The sequence below is a fragment of the Colobus angolensis genome, unplaced genomic scaffold, assembly GCF_000951035.1.
Source record: "Colobus angolensis palliatus isolate OR3802 unplaced genomic scaffold, Cang.pa_1.0 Scaffold43, whole genome shotgun sequence".
Classification (NCBI taxonomy): domain Eukaryota; kingdom Metazoa; phylum Chordata; class Mammalia; order Primates; family Cercopithecidae; genus Colobus; species Colobus angolensis.
In genome coordinates, this window is record NW_012117710.1 from 1979824 (window position 1) to 2001745 (window position 21922).

The window sequence follows — 21922 nt, forward strand, 5'->3', positions numbered from 1 at the left end:
CCACAGCTCCTCACCTCCCCCCGACATCCCCTTCCCAAGGCTGGTGGATTGAGACCTCGCTCTGTCTCACCTCTTCCAGCCTCTGGGGGAGGGAGGGCAGGAGGTGGAGAGACCACCTTGGGAGCACTGATGGCAAAGGAGGGCAGACTGTGTGCCCTACCTGGAGCCGGGGACAAAACCTGGAGGAGCTCAGCTGCCTTGGAACGGGCATCCCCAGATGGAAAGACAATGGTCTCACAAATAAATGCGCCTCCTTTCCCATGGAGATCAGCCGGTCCAGTCCCATTTTCCTGAAGGGTCCAGCATCGCCTGAGGTCACACAGCGAGTGAGCTGGAGCTATGGCTGGACTAGGCCTCCGCACCTGTAGGGCACCTGCCCCGTCCTGGGGCAGCCAGGGTCTTGGTCTTGGAGAAGGGCTGGAACCCAGGCTGAGGTAGTGGGGGGTCCAGCAGGACTTGAGGGACCTTCAGAGGGGAGGCAGAGAGGACCACTCCTCTGCTCCCTGCTCCAGGCCATGGAGGTATGTGGGAGCCAGTGAGGAAACTGAGTCAGGCAGCGAGGACCACTCCTCTGCTCCCTGCTCCAGGCCATGGCGGGTGCACAGGAGCCAGTGGGGAAACTGAGTCAGGCGGCGAGGACCACTCCTCTGCTCTGTGCTCCGGGCCATGGGGGGTGCACAGGAGCTGATGGGGAAACTGAGGCAGAGAGGACCGCTCCTCTGCTCCCTGCTTCTGGCCATGGGGGTGCACAGGAGCCAGTGGGGAAACTGAGTCATGGAGGCCGGTCCACACCATCCTCCCCCACCCACGTGGCCAGGACTCCTGGGGCCGTTCTGTGGTAGGAGACCCTGGAGTCTCAGGATCTTGGTTACTCAGCCCCGGTCGCCTCCTCAGCACTCACGGCTTCCAGGCTCCGCTCCCCTGTGGGCTGGACCCAAGCTCCTCTCTGGGGCTGAGGAAGAGGGGTCTGACTGGCCCTTGTAGGGTGGGCAGCGTTTAGATAACCCCACAGTAAGAGGTGGGCATCTGGGCAGGAGAGGCAGCGGAAGGGCAGGTGTGAGGCCCCTGGAGCCGTGAGGCAGGTGGGGAGAGAGGCCTTGACAGTGGACGATGACCCCCTGCCCACGATGTTTGCCCTGATGTCTTCCTCCACCAGTTCGGGGACAGACTCAGGCAGCCACAGTGGGAGAGACTGGTGGAAGGGACAGGGCCTTGCCTCCCCATGGGTTGTGCCCAGTGCCCCCGCATGAGGCTAGGGTATATTGGGAAACCGAGCTCTGGGCTTCCGAGGGAGGGGTGGGGACAGAGGAGGTGCAGCCGGGTGGGAAATGTCCTTCGGCCCAGCCCAGCCATCCGTCACCAGTCACTGTGTTTGCTAGAGCCTCCGATTCAATCCTTGAATTTTAAAGATAGGGACACTGAGGCCCAGACAGGGCAGTGGCTGCAAGCCACTGAGGCTTGCAGGCAGCGGTATCTGGGCTCAGCCCTGCTCCCACGCTGGGCTCCCCACACCTCATGTCTGACCTCAGCTGGGAGAGTGCCCCTGGCCTTACCAATGGGGACCCTGAAGCCCATGGCGTGGAGGTGAACTGGCTTGTCTGGGAAGCCACATTCCACCCCTGCGTACCCCCAGACCTCCTGTGGCCCACTACCCCCTCTAGGACCCCACCCCACAGAGGCGCATCTTTTTGCTGTCCGCCACCTCCGATGGTGACTTCTGTCAGAGGGCTTGTCACAGAGCACCGATCGTACTGAGAGCTTCTCACCGGCGCTGGACATGTGGCTGGGTGGTGGCCAAGGGCTTGGGGGTCTGTCCATGTGACAGGTGTGACAGGTGCACACCCCGGCATTGCTGCCCTGACATTTGGAGGCTGTTGGGTTGGGTCCAGGCGGAATCCTGCCTGGGATGGAAACCCCGGGAGATGATTGACAGCGTGGAGGCTCCCCCGTGTTTACTGACAGATCCGAGTCTTATTTTCAGCAGGATCAAACTCAGGCACCTCTTACTCATTAACTCCGTCTAGTTTAATAAACACAGATACAAACACAGCCAGCCATGTGCCTGCCTTACATGGGTGAGAATCCCGGCCGACTTCCGGGGCCAGGAGCGGGGTCTGGAAATGGGGGGCCATCGGGGGGCTCCCCAGACCCTCGGCCGGTGCACAGGAGGCACTGCAGGGAGAGGGCTTTGCAGAGCACACAGTAAGGCAGCGCTGGCCTGGAGGGATGAGTCAAGGACAGCTGTGTGTCTTCACAGTCCTGCACTGTTGAGAGAGAGCCCGAAGTAGTGACTGGGAAGGTGTCCCGGAAATACCCACGACATAGATGCCCCGCCAGGGTTGCATGAAGGGGCAGCCAGTGCTTGGCTCCCTCACCACCATCTTGACCTCCACGGCCTCCCTAGAAGCCCAAGGGGCTGGGGACCCTCAGGATGTGTCTCCTGGGCCTGGACTCTGGGCTGTGCTGTGGCTCCTGCCTGGCCCCCCACTGGTCAGAGGCTGACCGACGGAGACTGGCTGGGAGGGGCACTGGGATGCTTCCCAGACACGTCTGGAAGGTGGCAGCTGGTTCCTAGACCAGATCCCAAGGGAGTCGGCATTAGCCAAATGCCTGCCTCTGCCCGGAGGGTGCTGGTAGTGGCTCCAGGGTACCCTGGCTTCTGTTCCCAGGGCGACAGTGTTTCCTGGAAATCTCGAACCCCTTGGTTTGTTGTGACTCCTGAAGAGGGCCCCCCAGTCTGGTGTCTCCCTGCCTGAGGGGAGCCTGCACTAAGGCCTCTGCCCTCCTCACGGAGGGACCGTCCCTGCATCTGTCTGTTCTGTGGAAGTGGTGGAAGGGCCTGGCTGTAGATCACGGGGTGATCCGGGTTGGGGAGCCTCTGGTGTTTGGCATGACCTGAGGTGGGTCCCTTCCCTTCCCTTCCCGGAGCATCGGCCGGGGCGCGGGGGTGGGCGGATGGCTGTGGGGAGTGTAAATGGCTGACACCAGTTCTGGAAAGGGCAAAGCCACTGCTCCTAGCAGAATCCCCAGCCGTTCTGATTTGCCCTGCAGGACCCTCAGACTTGCAGCCCTGGATCCTGGATGGGGCGCAGCTTCAGTCCCTGCGTCCCTCTGTGCCCTGCCATGCAAAGAGGCAGGGAAGGAGGATGCTGGGGAAGGGAGAGCAGGTGCAGAGACCCTGCAGTCGAGACATGCTTTGTGTGGGTAAAAGGCAAGGCCAGTGCAGCTGGCTGTGGGGGCTGAGAGGTGAGCGGGAGAGGCCCCAGGGTTCGGGCTGCTCCCGTGTCAGAGCTCTTGGAAAGAGTTGGATGGTGCTCGGATTGCTTCGGGAAGTCTCTGGGGAGTTTGCAGCAGCTGAGACACAAGGCTGGCTTTAAAGGATCCCTCTGGTGTCAATGGAGAAAGGGTTTTTAGGGGCACACAAGGGAATGAGCCACACAGGGGACTGCCAACGTCTGAGAGCTGTGAGGGTAGCCCGTACTGGGTGACGACGCTGGCAACGGAGAGACAGAGAGGCTGTAACTTCTGTTTTGACAGTGCTTAGAAATTGGAGCTACATTCCTATGGAGAAAAATACTCTGTAAGGCAAAACCTATTTTCCTATTTATATTCATTAGGAAATGAGGGAGGCGGTCCTGTGGAGAGGAAGGTTGTGCAAGGCAAGTCTTGCTTCCCTTTGACAGCCATTAGCATTTCAGAGCTGTGTTCTGGGGGAGATAAACCCCCCAAAATGGACTGGTATGAAACAGCGGGGTCAGCTTGGCACAGAACCCCTCAGGGTGCCCACAAAAGTGGAGCTCAGGGCCCATTCCTCAGGTATCTGGCATCCCGGCTTCCTCCAGGAGACGGGATTCTCGGATCTTCGTTTGCGTGTGGCTCTGGGTGCAGATGGGTGTCCCAGTGAATACGGGAGCAGGCACACGTGTTCACATGTATGTGTGTGTAGATTACTGCCTGTGTGAATAGAGGAGTGTGCACATGTGTGTGCGAACGTTCACAGGTGTGTGCGTGTAGATTCGTGTCTGTGAATATAGGAGTGTTGTCACATGCATGAGCGCACGGAGTGTTGTCACATGCATGAGCGCACGCGTGTGTAGATGAGTATCTGTGTGGATAGAGGAGTATGCACACCCTCCTGGCCCCTCCACCCCTTTCACCTCTCAGGCACCATAGTGGGCAGCCGGTGTGGGTTCATGAATGGTCGTGGCTCTGATGTGAATTTCCTTCAGTCTGAGGGTTAGGTTCTGTAAAATGAATTTGTTGTCTGCTTTTTCTTTTTTTTTTTTTTGCAAATTCAATCGAGCGGATGGAGGCTCTGAGATGCAGGGAGCCTGTGGAGCTCCCACGGGCTCCTGGTGGGTCTGGGAGCGGCCGGCTCCCCTGTCCTTGGGGTAGGCGGGGAGGGACGTCAGGAAGAGAGTCAGGCCCCCGAGGTGCTTGCTGTCTGACAGACATCCGGGCTTATTTTTGTTCCTTCATTACGTTGTCCCCACAGAGCAAGAGCACGCTACATCTGAGGGCTGTGAGTCTCCAGAGACAGCTTTTCAGAGAAACAACTCACCAGAAATCCAGTGTTCCCGCGCCCGAATCCACACCAGTCAGGGACCAAGGGGACTTGGCTGAACAGGCAGCTCCCAGCCCTGGGCACCTGTGCCCTCTCCATGCACAGTGTGCGTGCCACTGTGCTCCCACACACACTGGGGAGGCATGCACAGGTGTGCACAGGCACAGGTGCACACAGACACACACACCATGGGGTCCTGGAGTGCAGCCTGTGCCAACATGGGACCTCAGCTCCCGTCCCACCATGACCGCCTAGGGCACCTGAGCCTCACACCCCACACCTGGGCTCAGAGCAGCTCTCCCGCCCCACCCTGCGCCCTGCATGCCAGTTGTGGGTAAGGCCCACACCCCCTGGAAATCTTCCGACAGACCGGAGGGAGGTGCTGTGTGCCCGTTTCACAGACCAGAAGGCCGAGGCATGGAGTGGGGAAGTAATGTGGTTCAGGCTCACAGCTCACGTGTGCCAGAACCCAGCATAGCCTGTTTCAGACACCCCTGGGCCCCCACCCCACATTTTACAGAAAGGTCTGTATAAACAGCCTCAGCACCTCCCACAGTGCCCAGACTGCCCCCAAGCCTCCTCTGGCATCCTCTTCCTGCACCCACCACCAGCCTCAGCTCCGCTGCCCTTGCCCGGCCCCAGCAGTCATGGGTGTGGCCCCTGAGCCCCGGCTCTCACTGTGCCTCCGCCTGTCCATGTGGGTACCCCCCCGTGACGGTCTCGGTGACCACCCAGCTTAGCGAGTGAAGGAGTATTTGGCACAGCAGTGAAATCGGGAGTGTGGGGTGTGGGCATTGCGTGGACACTGCAAGCTGGGATTTGGAGCATGGGTGATGCCAGAGTGGGTGATGTCAGGGGCTGGCCTGTGCTCCCAGGAGTGCACACCCCGAGGACCTGGCCTTGGTGTGGGCAGAGGAGAGGAGAGGCCTGGGGACCCTGATCCCCATCTCCCATCACCTCCGCTGGGCTGCGTGACCCTGAGTTACACACTAATGATTATGTCCGTCTTGCAGGGATGTTGGCACCTGCTCAGCTAGAGCCCACCCGCCATGTACACACACACACACACACATGCACCCACGACCACCCATGGCCTCCATTTGACAAAAGAGCAACTAGGGCTCTGTACCCTGCCAGGGTCCAGCTGGTGACGGGGGGTGGGGGGGCGCATAGCTACAGCCCAGGCCTGGGTCCACTGTGCCGGAACCATCACGGCTGCACATCCCCCTCCCTGCAGGAGGCTCTGGGACCTCCCCTAGCCTGGGAGCGCCTGGCCTGACCAGCTGAGCTGTGGGCAAGGTGCTCTGGGCCTGGGACCTAGAGGACAGCCCCGGGGTCTGCTCTGAGGTCCCCTGCAGCAGGCTGGCTGAGGGGACCCACAGGAACGTTCCCTGGAGGTTGAGGCAGGAGGAGAAACTGAAGTCCAGGCTGCTGCCTCAGCCCCATCCCCACCAAGCTCTCCCGGGGAGGATATGGGGAGGGGAACAGAGGGATCCTGCAAGCCTCATGTTCGCACCTGTGCACTGGAGCTGCTAACTGCTGTCTGCTGGGGTGAGTCCCACCAAGCGGGGTGGCATTTGTGGGGCATCGGCACAGCCTGGATGCCATGGTGCTACCTGTCATTGTGCTCAGAACAAGGGTCCCTTCCGCCTGCCCCCTGGCCACACTCCAACAGTGACTCCCTGCTGTGACTCTGCCCCTGTCCTTGGCATCATCAGCCGTTGTGGGTGTGGTATCCCCCACTCTTCTGAAAGCCCCATTGTGCAGGGTCACCGCTGCCCTGTCCCGTCCACCACAGGGCCCTGGCACCCAGATCACCATCCTTGAAGAAGGGAGAGTGCAGGGACAGAGATGGAACGGGGAGCAGAAGAGGGTGCGTGTGCCCCTGAGTGCACCTGTGTGCAGGCGCACAGTTCATTAAACATGACCATGAAGTCGGGACACGGAAGTTACTCATCGAAAGTGTTGATTCATTGATTAATTCATTCATTCACCCACCCAGTGGACATTCTCTGATGCTGGGCTCCGTGGTCTGGATACGAAAGCAAAGCAGACGTTATCCTGGGAGTAGCCTGGGCTTGCTTTGTGCACTCTGGCTCATTCTGACCAGAATGGGTCCGTGGGCCCAGGGCAGAGCTGGAACACCCCTTGGAGGGAGTGTCCAAGGCAGATCATGTAGGGGAACAAATTCTGTGTTCGATTTTTGGGAAGGTATCCCAAGGTCATGGGGAGATCCTGTTTTGAGTGAAAATCAAGTGTGGCAGGATGGTCAAGACGCGGATAGTCTTGGGGGCTGTTTAAGTCATTCTGGTTCTGGCCACCCTCAGGACAAGAAGACTGGTCACGTGGGGGACGATGCTGAAAGGGGCAGCAGCTGTGCTGTGCTTGTTTCCTTTGCGTGAGCTTGCTTCTCCTTTCTTCCTGAGCAGCTTTACAATGGTATCCTGTGCGCCGACACCGTCAGCGTGCCTTCCACTGTCCATCTGCACGCCCATTGCAAGGGCACCAGACAGTGGTATTTGTGCATTCACAGAGTTACACAGCCATGACTACAAACCAGCTGTAGAACATTTTCATGCCCAACTGTAGTCAGCACCCCCCGCCCCACCCCCAGGCACTGATCTGAACCCTGTCCGTGGATTTACAATTTTTTTTGGGACCAAGTCTCACTCTATATCGCCCAAGCTGGAGTGTGGTGCAAACTCCACCTCCTGGATTCAAACGATTCTTCTGCCTCAGCCTCCCAAGTAGCTGGGATTACAGGCGCCCACCACCATGCCTGGGTCGTTTTTGTACTTTTAGTAGAGACAGGGTTTCACCATGTTGGCCAGGCTGGTCTCGAACTCCTGATCCACACCCCTTGGCCTCCCAAAGGGCTGGGATTACAGGCATGGGCCACCCCGCCCGGCCTGTGGATTTACCTTTAATGGACATTTGCATCAATAGGATCCTGCAACATGCAGTCTTTTGCGTCTGGATTCTAACACTTAGTGTCATGTTTTTGAGGTTCAATCATCTTGTCACCTGTGTCAGTTTTTGGTTTTTATTGCTGAATAGTATTTTGTTATATTGCTAGACCAAGTTTTATTTATCCATTATCCAAAACATATGCAGAGCATGTGTATCCAGTGTGGGGCCAGTATGAATCATGCCACCGTGAACATTCGTGCATAAACTGGGCAGCTTCCTGGAAGTAGAGTTTGTCTGTTAAGTTCATATTTAATTTGTTTTCTTTTTTCTTGAGATGGAGTCTCACTGTCACCCAGGCTGGAGTGCAGTGGCTTGATCTTGGCTCACTGCAACCTCTGCCTCCCAGGCTCAAGTGATTCTCCTGCCTCACCCTCCAGAGTAGCTGTGATTATAGGCATGCATCACCATGCCCAGCTAAATTTTGTATTTGTGGTAGAGACTGGGTCTTGCCATGTTGGCCAGGCTGGTCTTGAACTCCTGACCTCAAGAGATCCACCCGCCTCGGCCTCCCAAAGTTCTGGGATTACAGGTGTGAGCCACCACAACCGGCCATATTTAAGTTTTTAACAAGCTGCCAAACAGTTTTTCAAACTGGCCGGACCGTGTTACATTCCCACCAGCAACATGTGAGGGTTCCAGCTCCTGCGTGTCTCTCACCACCTGCTATTGTTGGTCTTTTTATTACAGATCTTCAGGCGGATGTGTAGTGGTGTCCCATGTGGCTTAAATTTGCATTTTCCCAGTGACCGATGAAGTTGAACATCTTTTCATGTGCTCATTAGGCATTCATATTTCTTCTTTGATAAAATGTCTATTCAGATCTTTTGCCCATATTTAATGGATTTGTCTTATTATTGAGTTTCAAAATTATTCAGAATTATTGTAAGTTCTGTATATGTTCTGGATACAAGTCCTTTATCAGAAATGTAATTTCTGATCTCTTATCCCACTCTGGAGCTTGTCTTTCATTCTCTTGATGGTATCTTTTTGGAGCACAAAAGTTTTTTAACTTATTATAAAGTCCAATTTATCATCTTTTTTCTTTTATGGAGCATGTTTTGGGTGTCATATTTAGGAATCATTTGCCTAACCCAAGGCCACAAAGATTTTCTTCTGTTTTCTTTTAGTACGTTTAGCCTTAGCTCTTGCACTTAGGCCTGTTGTCCAATTTCAGCTAACGTCTGCATGGTGTGTGAGGATCAGAGCTTGTTTTTCTGTATACATGTTTTTGAAAAAAGACTATCTTCTCTGCATTACATTTTATTGGAATCATAAATGAAAAAGTTTATTTCTGGACTCTCAATTCTATTCCATTGAATTTTTATTTTATTTTTTATTTTCAGAGACAGGGTCTTGCTCTGTTGCCCAAGCTGGAGTGCAGTGGTGTGATCATAGCTCACTGAAGCCTCAAATTCCTGGGCTCAGGTGATCTTCTCACCACAGCCTCCCAAGTGTTTGGGACTACGGACGTGTGCCATTATGCCAAGATAATTCTTTTGTTGTTGTTGTTTTTTATGTTTTTGTAGAGACAAGGTTTTCTATGTTACTGAGGCTGATCTTGAACTCCTGGACTCAAATGATCCTCCCACCTTGGCCTCTTGAAGCATTTTTATTTCTTTTTCTACTAACTGGAACTTTCAGAATAATTTTGAAGAGGAGAGGTGCTTTGTTCTTGACCTTAGAGGAAAAGTGTTCAGTCTTTCACCATATGATGTTAGCTGTGGGGTTTCAGAGATGGTCTTTATCAGGTAGAGAAGTTCTCTGCCATTTTTAGTTTATTGAGAGTTTTTCCATGGATAGGTATTGGATTTTGACAAATTCTTTTTGTGTATCTATTAAGGGGGTCAAAATTAGTTGATTTTCAGATGTTAAACCAACCTTGCATTCCTGGGGAAAATTCTACCTATATTTATATGTTGTTGGTTTTGGTTTGCTGATATTTTAAGGATTTTTGAATCTTACGTTTATGAGGTATAAAGGTCTGTTATTTTCTGTGATGTTTTTGGTTTTGGTATCAGAGAAAATACTGCTGTCAGAGAATAAGTAGAGAAGTTTTTCTCCTTTAATTTTTTTTTGAAAAAGTTTGTGAAGTTTTGATATTATTTCTTTAAATGTTTGACAAAACTTACCGCTAAAGTCATATGAGCCTGGGCTTTTCTTTGCGGGAAGATTTCAAATTAATCAGTTTGTTTTTTAACTTGTTACGCCTTAGTTTAGTTAATTTTTTTTTTTGATTTACTGGTTGTAAGTCTATTCAGATTTTCTATTCTTATCGAATCAGTTTTGATAATTTGTGTCTTTTTAGGAACTTCATTGAAATTGTCTGATCTGTTGGTGTAAAGTTGTTCATAATATTCCTTTGTATTTCCACATTCATTTGAAAACATTGTGTGGTCTTCTGGGTGGAATGTTCTATAAATGTCAGTTAGGCCAAGTTGATGGTAGCGTTGTTCAAGTGTTCTGTGTCCTTGCTGGTTTTCTTTTTAATTGTTCTATCAGTTATTGAGAGGGAGTGGAGTATTGAAATCCCCAACTATTTTTGTTGATTTGTCTATTTCTTCTTTTAATTCTGCCAATTTTTGCTTCATGTATTTTGGGACTTTGTTGTTATGAGCATATTTATTTATAACTGATACATATTTCTGAGATACTGACATATTTATCATTGTGAAACCTTCCTCTTGGCCGGGTGCGGTGGCTCAAGCCTGTAATCCCAGCACTTTGGGAGGCTGAGACGGGCGGATCACGAGGTCAGGAGATCGAGACCATCCTGGCTAACCCGGTGAAACCCCGTCTCTACTAAAAACACAAAAAACTAGCCGGGCGAGGTGGCAGGCGCCTGTAGTCCCAGCTACTCAGGAGGCTGAGGCAGGAGAATGGCGTGAACCCAGGAGGCGGAGCTTGCAGTGAGCTGAGATCTGGCCACTGCACTCCAGCCTGGGCGACAGAGCGAGACTCCGTCTCAAAAAAAAAAAAAAAAAAAAAAAGAAACCTTCCTCTTTGTCTTTGTCTTTGACAATATTTCTTGTCTTAAAGTCTATTTTATCTGACATTAATTTACCTATTCCAAGTTGGGTGTGGTGGCTCATGCCTGTAATCCCAGCACTTTGGGAGGCCAAGGCAGGAGGATTGTTTGTGCCCAGGAGTTTGAGACCATCCTGGGAAGCATAGGGAGACCCCGTCTCTACAAAAAATTTTTAAAATTAGCTGGGCATGGTTGTGTACACCTGTAGTCCTAGCTGCTTGAGAGGCTGAGGAGGGAGGATCACTTGAGCATGGGAGGTTGAGGCTGCAGAAAGCTATGATTACACCACTGCACTCCAGCCTGGGTGACAGAATGAGACCCTGTCTCCCCCAGTTTTTTTTTTACCTACTCCAGCTCTGTTATGGTTAATATTTGCATGTATGGCTTTTTCTAGCTCTGTTATGGTTACTGGTTGCATGTGTATCTTTTTCTATCCTTTTATTTTCAACATATTTGTATATTTGAACTAAAATGTACTTCTAGACAGTGTATATTTGGGTTGTTCCCACACTTTGAATATGCCATTCCACCACCTTCTTCCCTCCATAATTTTTGATGAGAAATCAGCCATTGATCATATTACTGTCCAGTCTGACAATCTCTGCCTTTTATGTGGTCTGTTTAGTCCATTCACACTTAATGCAATTTTTAAATTTGCTATGGGTGCTGTTTTCTTAGTTGTTTTCTATGTCTCATGTCTTTACCCCTTCTTTTCTCCTGTGCTGCCTTCTTTTGAGTTAGGTAAATACTTTTCATGTGCCATTTTAATTCCTCTGTTAATTTTTAAACTAATTTTTAGAGTTACTTTCTTATTGGTTACCCTAGGGACTACAGTATGCATACCAACTTATTACCCTCTATTTTTCATTACTGCTAACAATTTTGGTAAAATATAGAAACTTTACTCCAATATAGTTCCATTTTCTTCTCCCTGTTTTGTACTATTATTGTCATATATTTCATCAATATATGTTGACATATGTTGTGTTATAACATACAACAATATAGTGTTAAAATTATTGCTTTATACAATCTTATGTTTTTAAAAGAAGTTGAGGGAAGGTATAAAAGTAATACATTTATAGCACTTTTTGTATTCATCTACATATTTACCATTTCTGGTACTCTTCATTTCTTTCTGTGAATTTGAATTACCATCTGACATTTCTTTTCAACCTAAAGGACTTCTCTTGGTAGTTCTTCTAAATAAGCTGTACTGGCCCCAAATTCTTTCAGTCTTTCTTGATCTGTAGTGTTTTTAGTTTGCCTTCATTCTTGGCTAACAATTTTTTTTGTTTGTTTTCACACTTTGAATATGCCATTCCACCACCTTCTTCCCTCCATAGTTTCTGATGAGAAATCAGCCATTGATCATATTGCTGTTACTCTGGACACTGTGAATCAATTTTCTCCTGCTCCTTTCGTTATCTTTCAACAGTTTGACCATGATGTGTCCAGGTTTGGATTTTTCTTGTATTCATCCTATTTGGTGTTTGTTGATCTTCTTTAATCTGTAGATTAATGCTTTTCATCAAATTTGGGAAATTTTCAGCCATTATTTCTTCAAATCTTATTCCTGCCTCTTTTGCTCTCTCCTCTTCTCTTGAGACTCCCACCACCACATATGCTAGTGCACTTGATGTCTCATGTATGTCAGAGGCACAGTTTATTTTTCTGTTCAATTTTTTCTCTGTGTTCTTTAGATTGAATACTACTATTGATTGATCTTCAAGCACACTAATTTTTTCTTTTGCCATCTTGCAAGCCCTCATGTGATGAATTTTTCATTTCATCTGTTATAGTTTTTAATTCCAAATTTTCCATTTTTACAATAATTTCTGTGTCTTTCATTGAGGTTTTGTGTTTTCAGTCACTATTATCGTTTTCTTCAATTCTTTAAATGTAGTTGTCTTTATTTCTTTGAATGTATTTATATTGTGTTTATATAAATATATAAATATATATATATTTATATTATATATTTATATTATAAAAAGCTTTGAAGTCTTTGCTATTTCTAACGTCTGGGAACACTCAGTGACAGTTTCCATTGACTTTTTTTTTCTGAGTATGGGTCACCCTTTCCTGTTTCATTGCATGTCTTGTAAGTTTGTGTTGAAAACAAACATTTCAGGTCATATATTGCAGCAGTTCTAGATTCTGATTTGTATCCCCAAGAGTTGCTAGTATTGGTGGTTTTCGTTGTTGTTGTTGTTTGTGTAGTAATTGACCTGGACTGAAGCTGTGAAATTCATTTTCCCCTATATGTGATCATTGTGTCTCTGTTAGTTTGTCCTTGTTCTTTTTTTTTTTTTTTTTTGAGATGGGATCTCACTCTGTTGCCCCAGGCTGGAGTACAGTGATGTGATCATAGCTCACTGCAGCCTGGAACTCCTGGGCTTGAGTTATACTCCCACCTTAGCCTCCCAAGTAGCTGGGACTACAGGTACATGTCACCATTCCTGGCTTTCTTCTCTTTTCTTAAATCCCTACTTATTTTAATTCTGGCCTCCTAGATTACTTCTATGTTTGCATAGCTCTGTGGTCAGTCAGTGATCGATTTGGGGTTGTTTACAAATACCTTGAGCCAGTCAGGCCTACACACTCTGCTGATAGATCTGCATGTGGGTCTGTAAGCACATCCAAAGATCAGGTAGTTTTCAGGCCTGACCTGATTTCTACTTTCTTCCAGACCCTCTTTTGTCTCCTCTGCATATGCCTACAGGCTCTCAGTAGGCCAGAAATTTGTGAATTGCTTGGGCCCTCTCTGCTCTCCCCTGTGTTTGTGTGCTACCCATCCACTGGGCACATGTGGAAGGCTTATCAGGTATCTCTGTGACTGTCATATTTTATGCAACTCTGTGTCAGATTCCCAGCTAGTCTACTGCTCTATTGCTGCCCCAGTCAGGATCACAGCTTCAGCCTAGTAGAACCACTGGCTTTCCCCATTCACTTGCCACTGAGATTGCTCCTTCTTACTGACAACACTTCTGCTGAATGAGAGTTTGTGCCTTCTGCTCCAAATAAAATCAGCCCCTGACAGCAAAGCTGCTAGTTTTTATGGTTTGCCTTGCCCTGTCCTGCCCTGTTGGAATGACTGCATCAACTGGGGTGTGGGGGTAGATGGGAGAGCTTCAGGTAAGAACTCCACAGACTCCCCCTGTCTTAGCCTAAGTTAAGCAGTTTTTCATGAATGAAGGCCTTCGGTTAATTTCAGGGATGTGGGAATGATTGAGAATTTGGACTAGTTTTATAGTTGTTTTTTGGAGAGAAGATTTGGTGACCTATGGAATAGTGAAACTATTCTATGCCAGAAGTCCCACCCTGTGTTTTTTTTTTTTTTTAAACAAAACCTAAAAAACAGGTAACATATGCAATTCCATGAAGTACCACAAAGTGAAATTTATGTAGGAACCATCTGGCTCAAGAAATAAAAATGATACCTGTATCTCAGAAGCCTCCACCCCATCTCCTCCTGATCATTACCCTTCTCTCCTCCAGTGGAATCTCACAACTGCGTAAGACTGTATAATTGTCTCAAAATAGAAAATTTAATTCTAAGGAAATAAAATAATGCCATTGAAAATGGATAGTATATTTCAATAAAAGGGGTAAGATCAACTGGATTAATATACCTGTAAAGAACTGAAACTCGATCCCTACCTCACACCATAGATTAAAAACTTAATTCCAGATAAATTAAAGGTCCAAATGTTAAATCTAAAACAATTTTTAAAAGCCTTTGCAAACACTTGATGTTGTCAGTCCTTTTAAATTTTAGCATTACTAGTGAACACCTTTTCATAAGTTTATTGGCCATTTGGATATTTGTATGTTATTTTTTTGTGACCTATATGTTTAAAAATAATTTTTGTCTTTTTTCTTTTATTTGTTCATTTTTTTATAGAGACAGGGTCTCACTATGTTGCCCAGACTGGTCTCAAACTTTCTGGCTCAAGTAATCATCCCACCTCAGCATCCCACATAGCTGGGACTACAGGCACATGCCACCATGCCTGGCTAATTTTTTTTTTTTTTTTTTTTTTTTTGTAGAGACAGAGTCTCCCTATGTTGTCCAGACTGGTCACAAATTCCTGGACTTAAGTGATCCTCCTACCTTGGTCTCCCAAAGTGCTGGGATTACAGGTGTAAGCCACTGCACCTGGCCCCATTTTTCTATTGAGTTGCTTTCTTTATCTTATACATTTGTAGGAATTCTTTATTTATAATCTAGTAATTCTTAATTTTTTTGATTATATTTGTTGCAAATATCTTCTGTCATTCCATTGCTTGCCATTTCACTCTTTCAGTCATGTATTTTAATGAGAAGAAGTTCTTCATTTTAATGTTACTCAAGTTCTCCTCCATGGTTAGCACTTTCTGTTAGCTTATAAAGAAATCTTTTCTCACCTTAAGTTCTTGGGGATGCTCTCTAGGAGATTTATTGTTTTACTTGACATTTAGACTTTTAATCCACCTGTAATTAATTTTTTATCTATGGTGTGAGGTGTGAGGATCAAGTGTCAGTTCTTCCCAGGTATACTAATCCAGTTGATTTTACCCCTTTTATTGAAGAATACCATCCATTTTCAATAATATTATTTTATTTCCTTAAAATTAAAATTTCTATTTTGAGACAATTGTACAGTCCCTTGCAATTGTGAGAATAACACAGAGAGATCCCATGTACCCTTTATCCAGTTTCCCCCAGTGGCAACATCTTGCAAAACTACAGTACAGTGTCACAACCAGGATATTGACAGTAATACAGTTCAGATACAGAAAAGTCCCATCCCACAAGTATTCCTCTTTTTACCCTTTTATAGCCACACCCCCTTCCCTCACCCCTATTCCATCTCTGACCTCTGGTAACCACTAATCTGTTCTCCATTTCTATAATTTTGTCTTTTCAAGTACAAATGCTCCTCAATTTATGATAGAGTTACATCTTGATAATCACATCATAAGTCAACAATATCATGTCAAAAATGCATTTAATAGCCCAATAAACCCATTATAAAGTAAAAAAAAAAATTATAAATCAAAACACCGTAAGTCAGGGACTGTCAGTCTGCTGTGTAAATGGAATCACACAGTATATAACATTTTGGGATTACATTTTTCCCCCACAAAATTCCCTGGCAATTCATTCAAGTTGTGATGCTTATCAATAGTTTGTTCTTTTCTATAATTGAGTAGTGACATTATTTCTTAACCTGGGTCTCTCTACTTAGCATACTGTATGTAGTGTGTATACATGTGTGCATGCTCATACATGTGTGTGCTTCTGTGAGTGTGGAAGTATAATTTCAGCATTGCACAGGCATGTAGTCACTATTCCAGTCATCTAATGTGTCTGAGGGCTGAGAGCTCAGCTGGATAAGTGAGGGGAACAAAAGATGAGGTGAGACGCTGGGAGGAACACAGATTCCCGGCTCAGTCCCCAAGCCACTGGTTGCTAAGGAACCATGAATACATTTCTGGGATTGCAGACTGACCCTGTTCCCCTGGGATCTGCAGAGGGCTCAGCTGGGCAGGCCTGGTTCCACCTTCGCTGGGGGCTGGAGCTGGTGCACTACAGACCCTTGAGATGCTGTGGAATTGGTGGCAAGGGAAAAGCATATCCTGTCTCCTTATTTTTAATCATGTTGTTGAATCTTCTAACAACATTATCCATTTACAGCGCCCTGAGCCAGCCAACTTCTCTGGCGTGGCCCAGTTTGAAGCCTCTGCAGTCATGTGCCCATTACAGGTGGCGAGTGCTACACTGAGATGAGTGTCTTGCCCAGATTCACACCATCCTGAAGCAGGGCCAACAGGGAGTCCTCTGGTTCTTCAGCTTTTGGTTGTCTCCATGAGACCTAGAGTGGTAACAGGAGCTCTTCCCCAAGCAGTCAGGGATCTGAGCCAATGCAGTGACAGAATGGGAACCCCTTGAGCCCTCTGGACACCTGGAATCCTGGAGAGGGCATTAGGTTAGGAATTGGGGATTGGGACTGTAGCCCTGGCACAGAACTGGCACGTTGCCTTCTTGACATATGCATCATCAGATGGAGGGGTGGATGGATGTATAGATGGATGGACTGATGGGTGGGTGATGAATGGATGGATGCATGGGTGGATGGATGGGTGAGTGGATGGATGAACAAGTGGATGGATGGGTGGATGGATGCATAGGTGAGTGGATGGATGGGTGGGTGAATGGATGAATGGATGAATAGGTGAATGGATGAATAGATGATGGGTGAATGGATGGAAGAAAGATGAATGGGTGGATGGGTAGATGGGTGAGCAGGTGAGTGGATAGGTGGATGGATAAATGAATGGCTTGGTGGGTGGATGCTAGAAGGATATATGGATGATGAATGGATGGATGGGTGGGTGGGTGTGTGAATGGATGAATGGACAGGTGGGTGGATGGATGGATGGATGAATGGGTGAATGGATGAAGGATGAATGAATGGGTGGATGGGTGAGTAGGTGGGTGGAGAGGTGGATGGATGGATGAATGGATGGATTGATGGGTAGGTGGGTGGATGCTCGAAGGATATATGGATGATGAATGGATGAATGGTTGCCTGAATGAGAGAGGATGTAGATTAATGATGATGGAAGTAGATAATGAATGAATGGATGGTGGATACAGAGACCTACAGGGACTGGAAAAAGACAATGTCAGTATGGACAGGAGCTTGGAAGAAGTGGGAGTGTAGAAGTCCCCCAGGTAAAGAGACTAATGTCACCAATAACAAATGGAGACACTAAGGCCCCCAGAAGTGGCTTGTCCAAGCCTAGGGAGTCAGAGAGTGGCAGAGCTGGGACCCAAACCTGGCCCTGCCTAAGTCTTGATCCAGGCTTCCCTCTCCAGTGCTTCACATCTGCAGACAGTGGGGTCTAAACCAGGAGCCAGGGGTCTCTGGGATGCCAGCAGTGATCCCAGCAGACAGGAGGTCTGTTTGTACCCTCGGAGGCCGATGCAGGGGGTCTGGGAATCCGGGCTCTGGGGTCTCCCCCCAAGGCTGCCACCTCCTGCTCTGCCGCCTTGGGTGCTACTCCTGGCAACAAGCATTGATTGAGCACCAGCTGTTTTCGGTGCTAGACATTAGGCCCTGGGCTGGACCCTGAGAGATTTGGTCGGGTAAGCTCTGTGGTCCCTGATGTCAGGGGACTTACGGCCCTCCTTCAGCTTCTTCACCTGTAAAATGGTCAGGGGGTTAGAATGGACACCTCTGAAGGCTGTGTTAGGCTGGAATTCCCAGCTTCAGGGGCCCAGGCCTGACCCACCGCTCCCACGGCCCCAGGCCTGACCCACTGCCAGCTCTGCGTCCCACAAGCTGGCCACCTGGTAGGTCTCTGTTGGCATCGGTGGCCAGTGAGAGCCGAAGGCGTCGTGGAGATTCGCGTGGACCACGGCCTCCCTGTGCAGCTGTCTCAACCCCACACCCGGGACATCGCCAGGCTGTGTCTAAGGGCTGGGCCAGGGAGCCCAGGATATGTTTAACTTTGAAAAATGGACCTTCACAGCCCATTAGGCCTCAGCGGCGCCTCGGGCGGTGTGGGGAAGAGGGAGATGCCAGGGCATGAAATCGCTGAGGTATTTAAAGGCCGATTCTGCATTCCTGACCAGCAATGTCTGCCTGCCAAGGCCGGCAGTACCAGGCTCCAGGCTGGACTGGCGCAGCAGTGCTCACATGCCCAGGATGGCCACGGTGGCTGGTAGGTGGAGGAGTGCCGGGCACAAGGGACTCTTTTCGGCTGTGAGTACCATGACCCTCCTGGCATCTGCTATTTCCTGCCTCCGTGACCTTGGACAAGACACTTTTTGCCGCTGGGACTCAGTTTCTCCACTTTCACTGTGGTCTGTGTGCCAAGTAGCACTTCTATTTTTAGAAGCAGAAGCTGGTTGTAAACTGCACAGATCTGTCTGGCCTACCCTGCCAAGGCCGGATTGCCAGAGGGTTCTGTGAGTACCGACAGTGGCTGTAGGGACGGACTGGGCTGCGTGGTGGAGCCTGGGCTGAGGGCTGCTCCCTCTGGCCATCCAGGTCCACTCGGGGCTCACGGCAGTATAGGGTGCACCTCTCTCCTGAGCCTGGGCCAGGAGGGCCTTGCGACAGGCAGAGTGGAGAGGAGTGGGGCTGGGAGCTTAAGACGCTTGAATTGGGGGTGCATCTGTGTGGAGCTGGGGAAGAGACAGCCAAGAAAGATCGGGGCTGATCAGCAGAGGCGGGTACTGCTGTGGCACTTTAAACGTGGAAAATTGCCTTCGTCATGTACGCTAGTTGCAGAGGCATAGACAGCGCGTGCCTGGGGCCAGTGGTCCACCTGCCGCCTGCACCTGCCCCTGGCTGGGTGGAGTGGGGAGGGAGATTCTTGAGGCCCTCCTGGGGCTCCCTCCCCTCAACCTCACCAGCTCCCTGACTCTGCTCTGTGACCTAGGGTCAGTTACCTTATGTCTCTGAGCTTCTATTAATATTTCCTTCATTGGAAACTAGGGACATTTCCTTAATTCCCAGGTCTGAGGACTGTGGAATCACAGGAGAGAAAGTGAAAGAACACCCAGTGGGGGCCACATCAGCTTTTGCCTCTTTCTGTGTACCCTGCAGGGAACGGCAGGGACCTCACAAGACTGGCCTGGGCCTGCACCACGCTCTGCCATGTGCTGGCCGGGCTGTTACTCTCTCAGCCTTAGTTTTGTTGTCTGTAAAATGGGCACAGGTCAGCCTCTCCCTGTGAACAAGGCTGTGAGGATTCAGCCCCAGCTGGGCTGGCCCATCCTTCACCCTCCTTGAGGGGTGTAGGCCCCCAGGAAGTGACAGCCCATGCAGACCCCTAGTGACCAGATGCTGGGTTCTGCTAGGGTCCTGGTGGTGGGCAGTGCAGGCCCTGGAGACGTTCATGGCCAGGTGGACACCTTCAGAGTCCAGCAGACATGGGGTTAGGAAGACAGGATGTACTGGCTGGGGAAGGAAACGCCCATCAGGGCAGCCTCAGAAAGTGTCCGATTCCAAGGGCCTGGGCAGCCGTGTACACGTAGGTGACGTGGACTTGGACTGCCCCGTGTGGCTGGGCAGGCGTGTGCACACACTGGTGTGCCTGGGCAGGCGTGTGCACACACTGGTGTGGCTGGGCAGGCGTGTGCACACACTGGTGTGCCTGGGCAGGCGTGTGCACACACTGGTGTGCCTGGGCAGGCGTGTGCACACACTGGTGTGGCTGGGCAGGCGTGTGCACACACTGGTGTGCCTGGGCAGGCGTGTGCACATATTGGTGTGCCTGGGCAGGTGTGTGCACATACGTGTACACATAGGTGACATGGACTTAGACTGCCTGGTGCGCCCAGGCAGGTGTGTCCTCCAGGGACAGAGTGTACGGTGTACGGTGTGTGGTGTGGGGGGTGACCCACTTTTGGTGCGAGAACACACACACGCCTGTGGACGTAGCCTTGTTGGGCATGTGCACACCTGCAGGGGGGTCCGTGTACACCGCTGTGTGAACACCTCTGGCGGTGCCCAGGCCGTGTGAACACATGGAGGTGAGCACGGACACATGCGTGCATGCCCTCTGTGTGTCCACGGACAGCTGTGCGCGCCACACTCACCCCTCCTCCTCGTCCCCGTGGCAACCCCAGAGCAGGTGTCTGGGAGACCCTGATTGGTGCTGATGGACACGGGGTGCCGGGCACACGGGATGGGGCTCCCCGGGGACGGCTGGGCCAATCGGGGTTCCTGGACAGAGGCTCCAGCAGGAGTGAGAGTGCTTTCTCTTCCCCAGCCCGTGCCACCTCCCCCTGCGTGCCGGCCAGGTGGGCAGCTCTCGGGAAGCCCCCGTTTGGCTGTGATTCCTACAGGGCGATGGGAGCAATACAGCCCTGTCCGGCCTGTCCATGCGCCCATGCTTAGAGCCGAACAGCCCTCAGGGCCACAGACTCAGCAGGGAGCCCCCAGTCTCCTGGTCTCACTTCCTAGAAAGAGAAACCGAGACTTGAAGCAGCTCCAGCCGGGGGTCCCCAGCCAACCCGGGCAGACTCAGGCCCCTCACACTCCACCATGCCCACCTCCATGTGGAAGGAGGCAGGGAGCCCCAGGTCCCAGGCTTGGAAGGCCGGTGCTGGGCAGGGCTGGGGAATGCTGTTGCCTTAAACCCACACTGGCCTCCCTGCTGGCAGTTTTCCTGCCTCCCTTTGCCATTTTGCTGGTTATCAAAAACCTCTGCTGCAAGACCCAGGCCGGCCCAGCCCAGCGCCTCCCATCCTCCTGTGAAGTCATCCGCTCAGTTGGCAGGGTTCCCATGGCAACGGCAGTGATGTCACAAAGAGCTGGAGGAGGATGGCTGGAGGGAGGAGTGGGGCGAGGCTGCGGGAGGGGATTCCTGGCTTCTCCCAGGCCTTCTAGAAAGATAGAGCTCTGGTCCATCAGTCACTCATGGGCCGGGGCTTATGCCCCTAGTAGCAGATCCCAGGGGTCCCCCCCGCCTCCCTGAGACAGGAAACCACCCCCTTGAAGCAGTCAACTCCCCCAGCACCCAGACACCCACCTGTCCAGGTGCGGAGGCCCTTGTAGGAGCGAGGGTATGAGACGGGAGGCCCTGACACCAAAACGTCACCGTCACCATGCCTGGCCCACACAGCGGCCCTTTGCCAAACTTAGACTGGCTCTGAGAGCTGCTGGCTGCACATCCCCCAGGGTGCATTTGAGACCACCTGTCAGCTGCCCTGCACTTGAGTTTCTTCATCTTCACTGCTATTAATAGTTTAATTCCAGAACCAAAGAAATTGTCTGTTCGACAGAAGTGGAGGACTCTGAGAGTCTCCCTGACCCTGGCTGCCAACAGCAGCCCTGTGCCTGGCTGGGACAAATTCCAGCTCCCTGCCCTCCCTGTTGAGTGCTGCAGAGGGGCGTCGGGCGACGTGCACATGTGCCCATCCCCCTCACTTTGAGTTACACTGCAGACGTCTCAGGACGCACGTGGCTGTGCCAGGCAGCACACGTGGCCGACAGGCACATGGTGACCTGCCCCATGGCTCTGGAGCTCATTGCAGCCCGCTGGGGCTGTGAGGGTTTGGTCCCTCCACCAGGAAAGCCACCAGGACCCCGCTCCTGCCTGAGAACCCCAGGGAGTAGTAGTGTGCCGGGTATGTGTGACTGGCCTCCCAGCCCTTCCCAGCACCAGCTGCGTCCCCCTCCTCCAGGGCTGCAGCTCAGGGCTCAGGTGTCCGCGTCGAGGGCCCTCCCGAAAGGGCAGGAGCAGGACTATTGGCACAGGCCTGGGCGAGTCTCGCTGGGAGGCAGGAGGAGACTCAGCCCCCCAAGCCCATGAGCCCCCTTTGAAAACCATGCAGCCGGGAACGGTGGCTCATGCCT

The 21922-nt window shown here is 50.6% G+C and overlaps 2 protein-coding genes across 2 annotated transcripts in view; one reads left to right on the forward strand and one right to left on the reverse strand.

Moving 5' to 3' along the window:
• Positions 1-20762, reverse strand: part of LOC105522475 — a 32777-nt gene extending 12015 nt beyond the window's left edge. Inside the window, 8 exon segments of the mRNA XM_011956998.1 lie at positions 2072-2264; positions 17522-17614; positions 17733-17754; positions 17872-17985; positions 19343-19519; positions 19798-20169; positions 20171-20523; positions 20617-20762. Coding sequence (XP_011812388.1) covers positions 2072-2264; positions 17522-17614; positions 17733-17754; positions 17872-17985; positions 19343-19519; positions 19798-20169; positions 20171-20455 — 1256 coding nt within the window. The 5' untranslated portion in view covers positions 20456-20523; positions 20617-20762.
• ELFN1 (extracellular leucine-rich repeat and fibronectin type III domain containing 1) overlaps positions 14674-21922 on the forward strand; it is a 60389-nt gene continuing 53140 nt past the window's right edge. The window contains exon 1 of the mRNA XM_011956956.1: positions 14674-14705. The gene's annotated coding sequence lies outside the window, so the exon portion shown is untranslated. The remainder of the gene's footprint in view (positions 14706-21922) is intronic.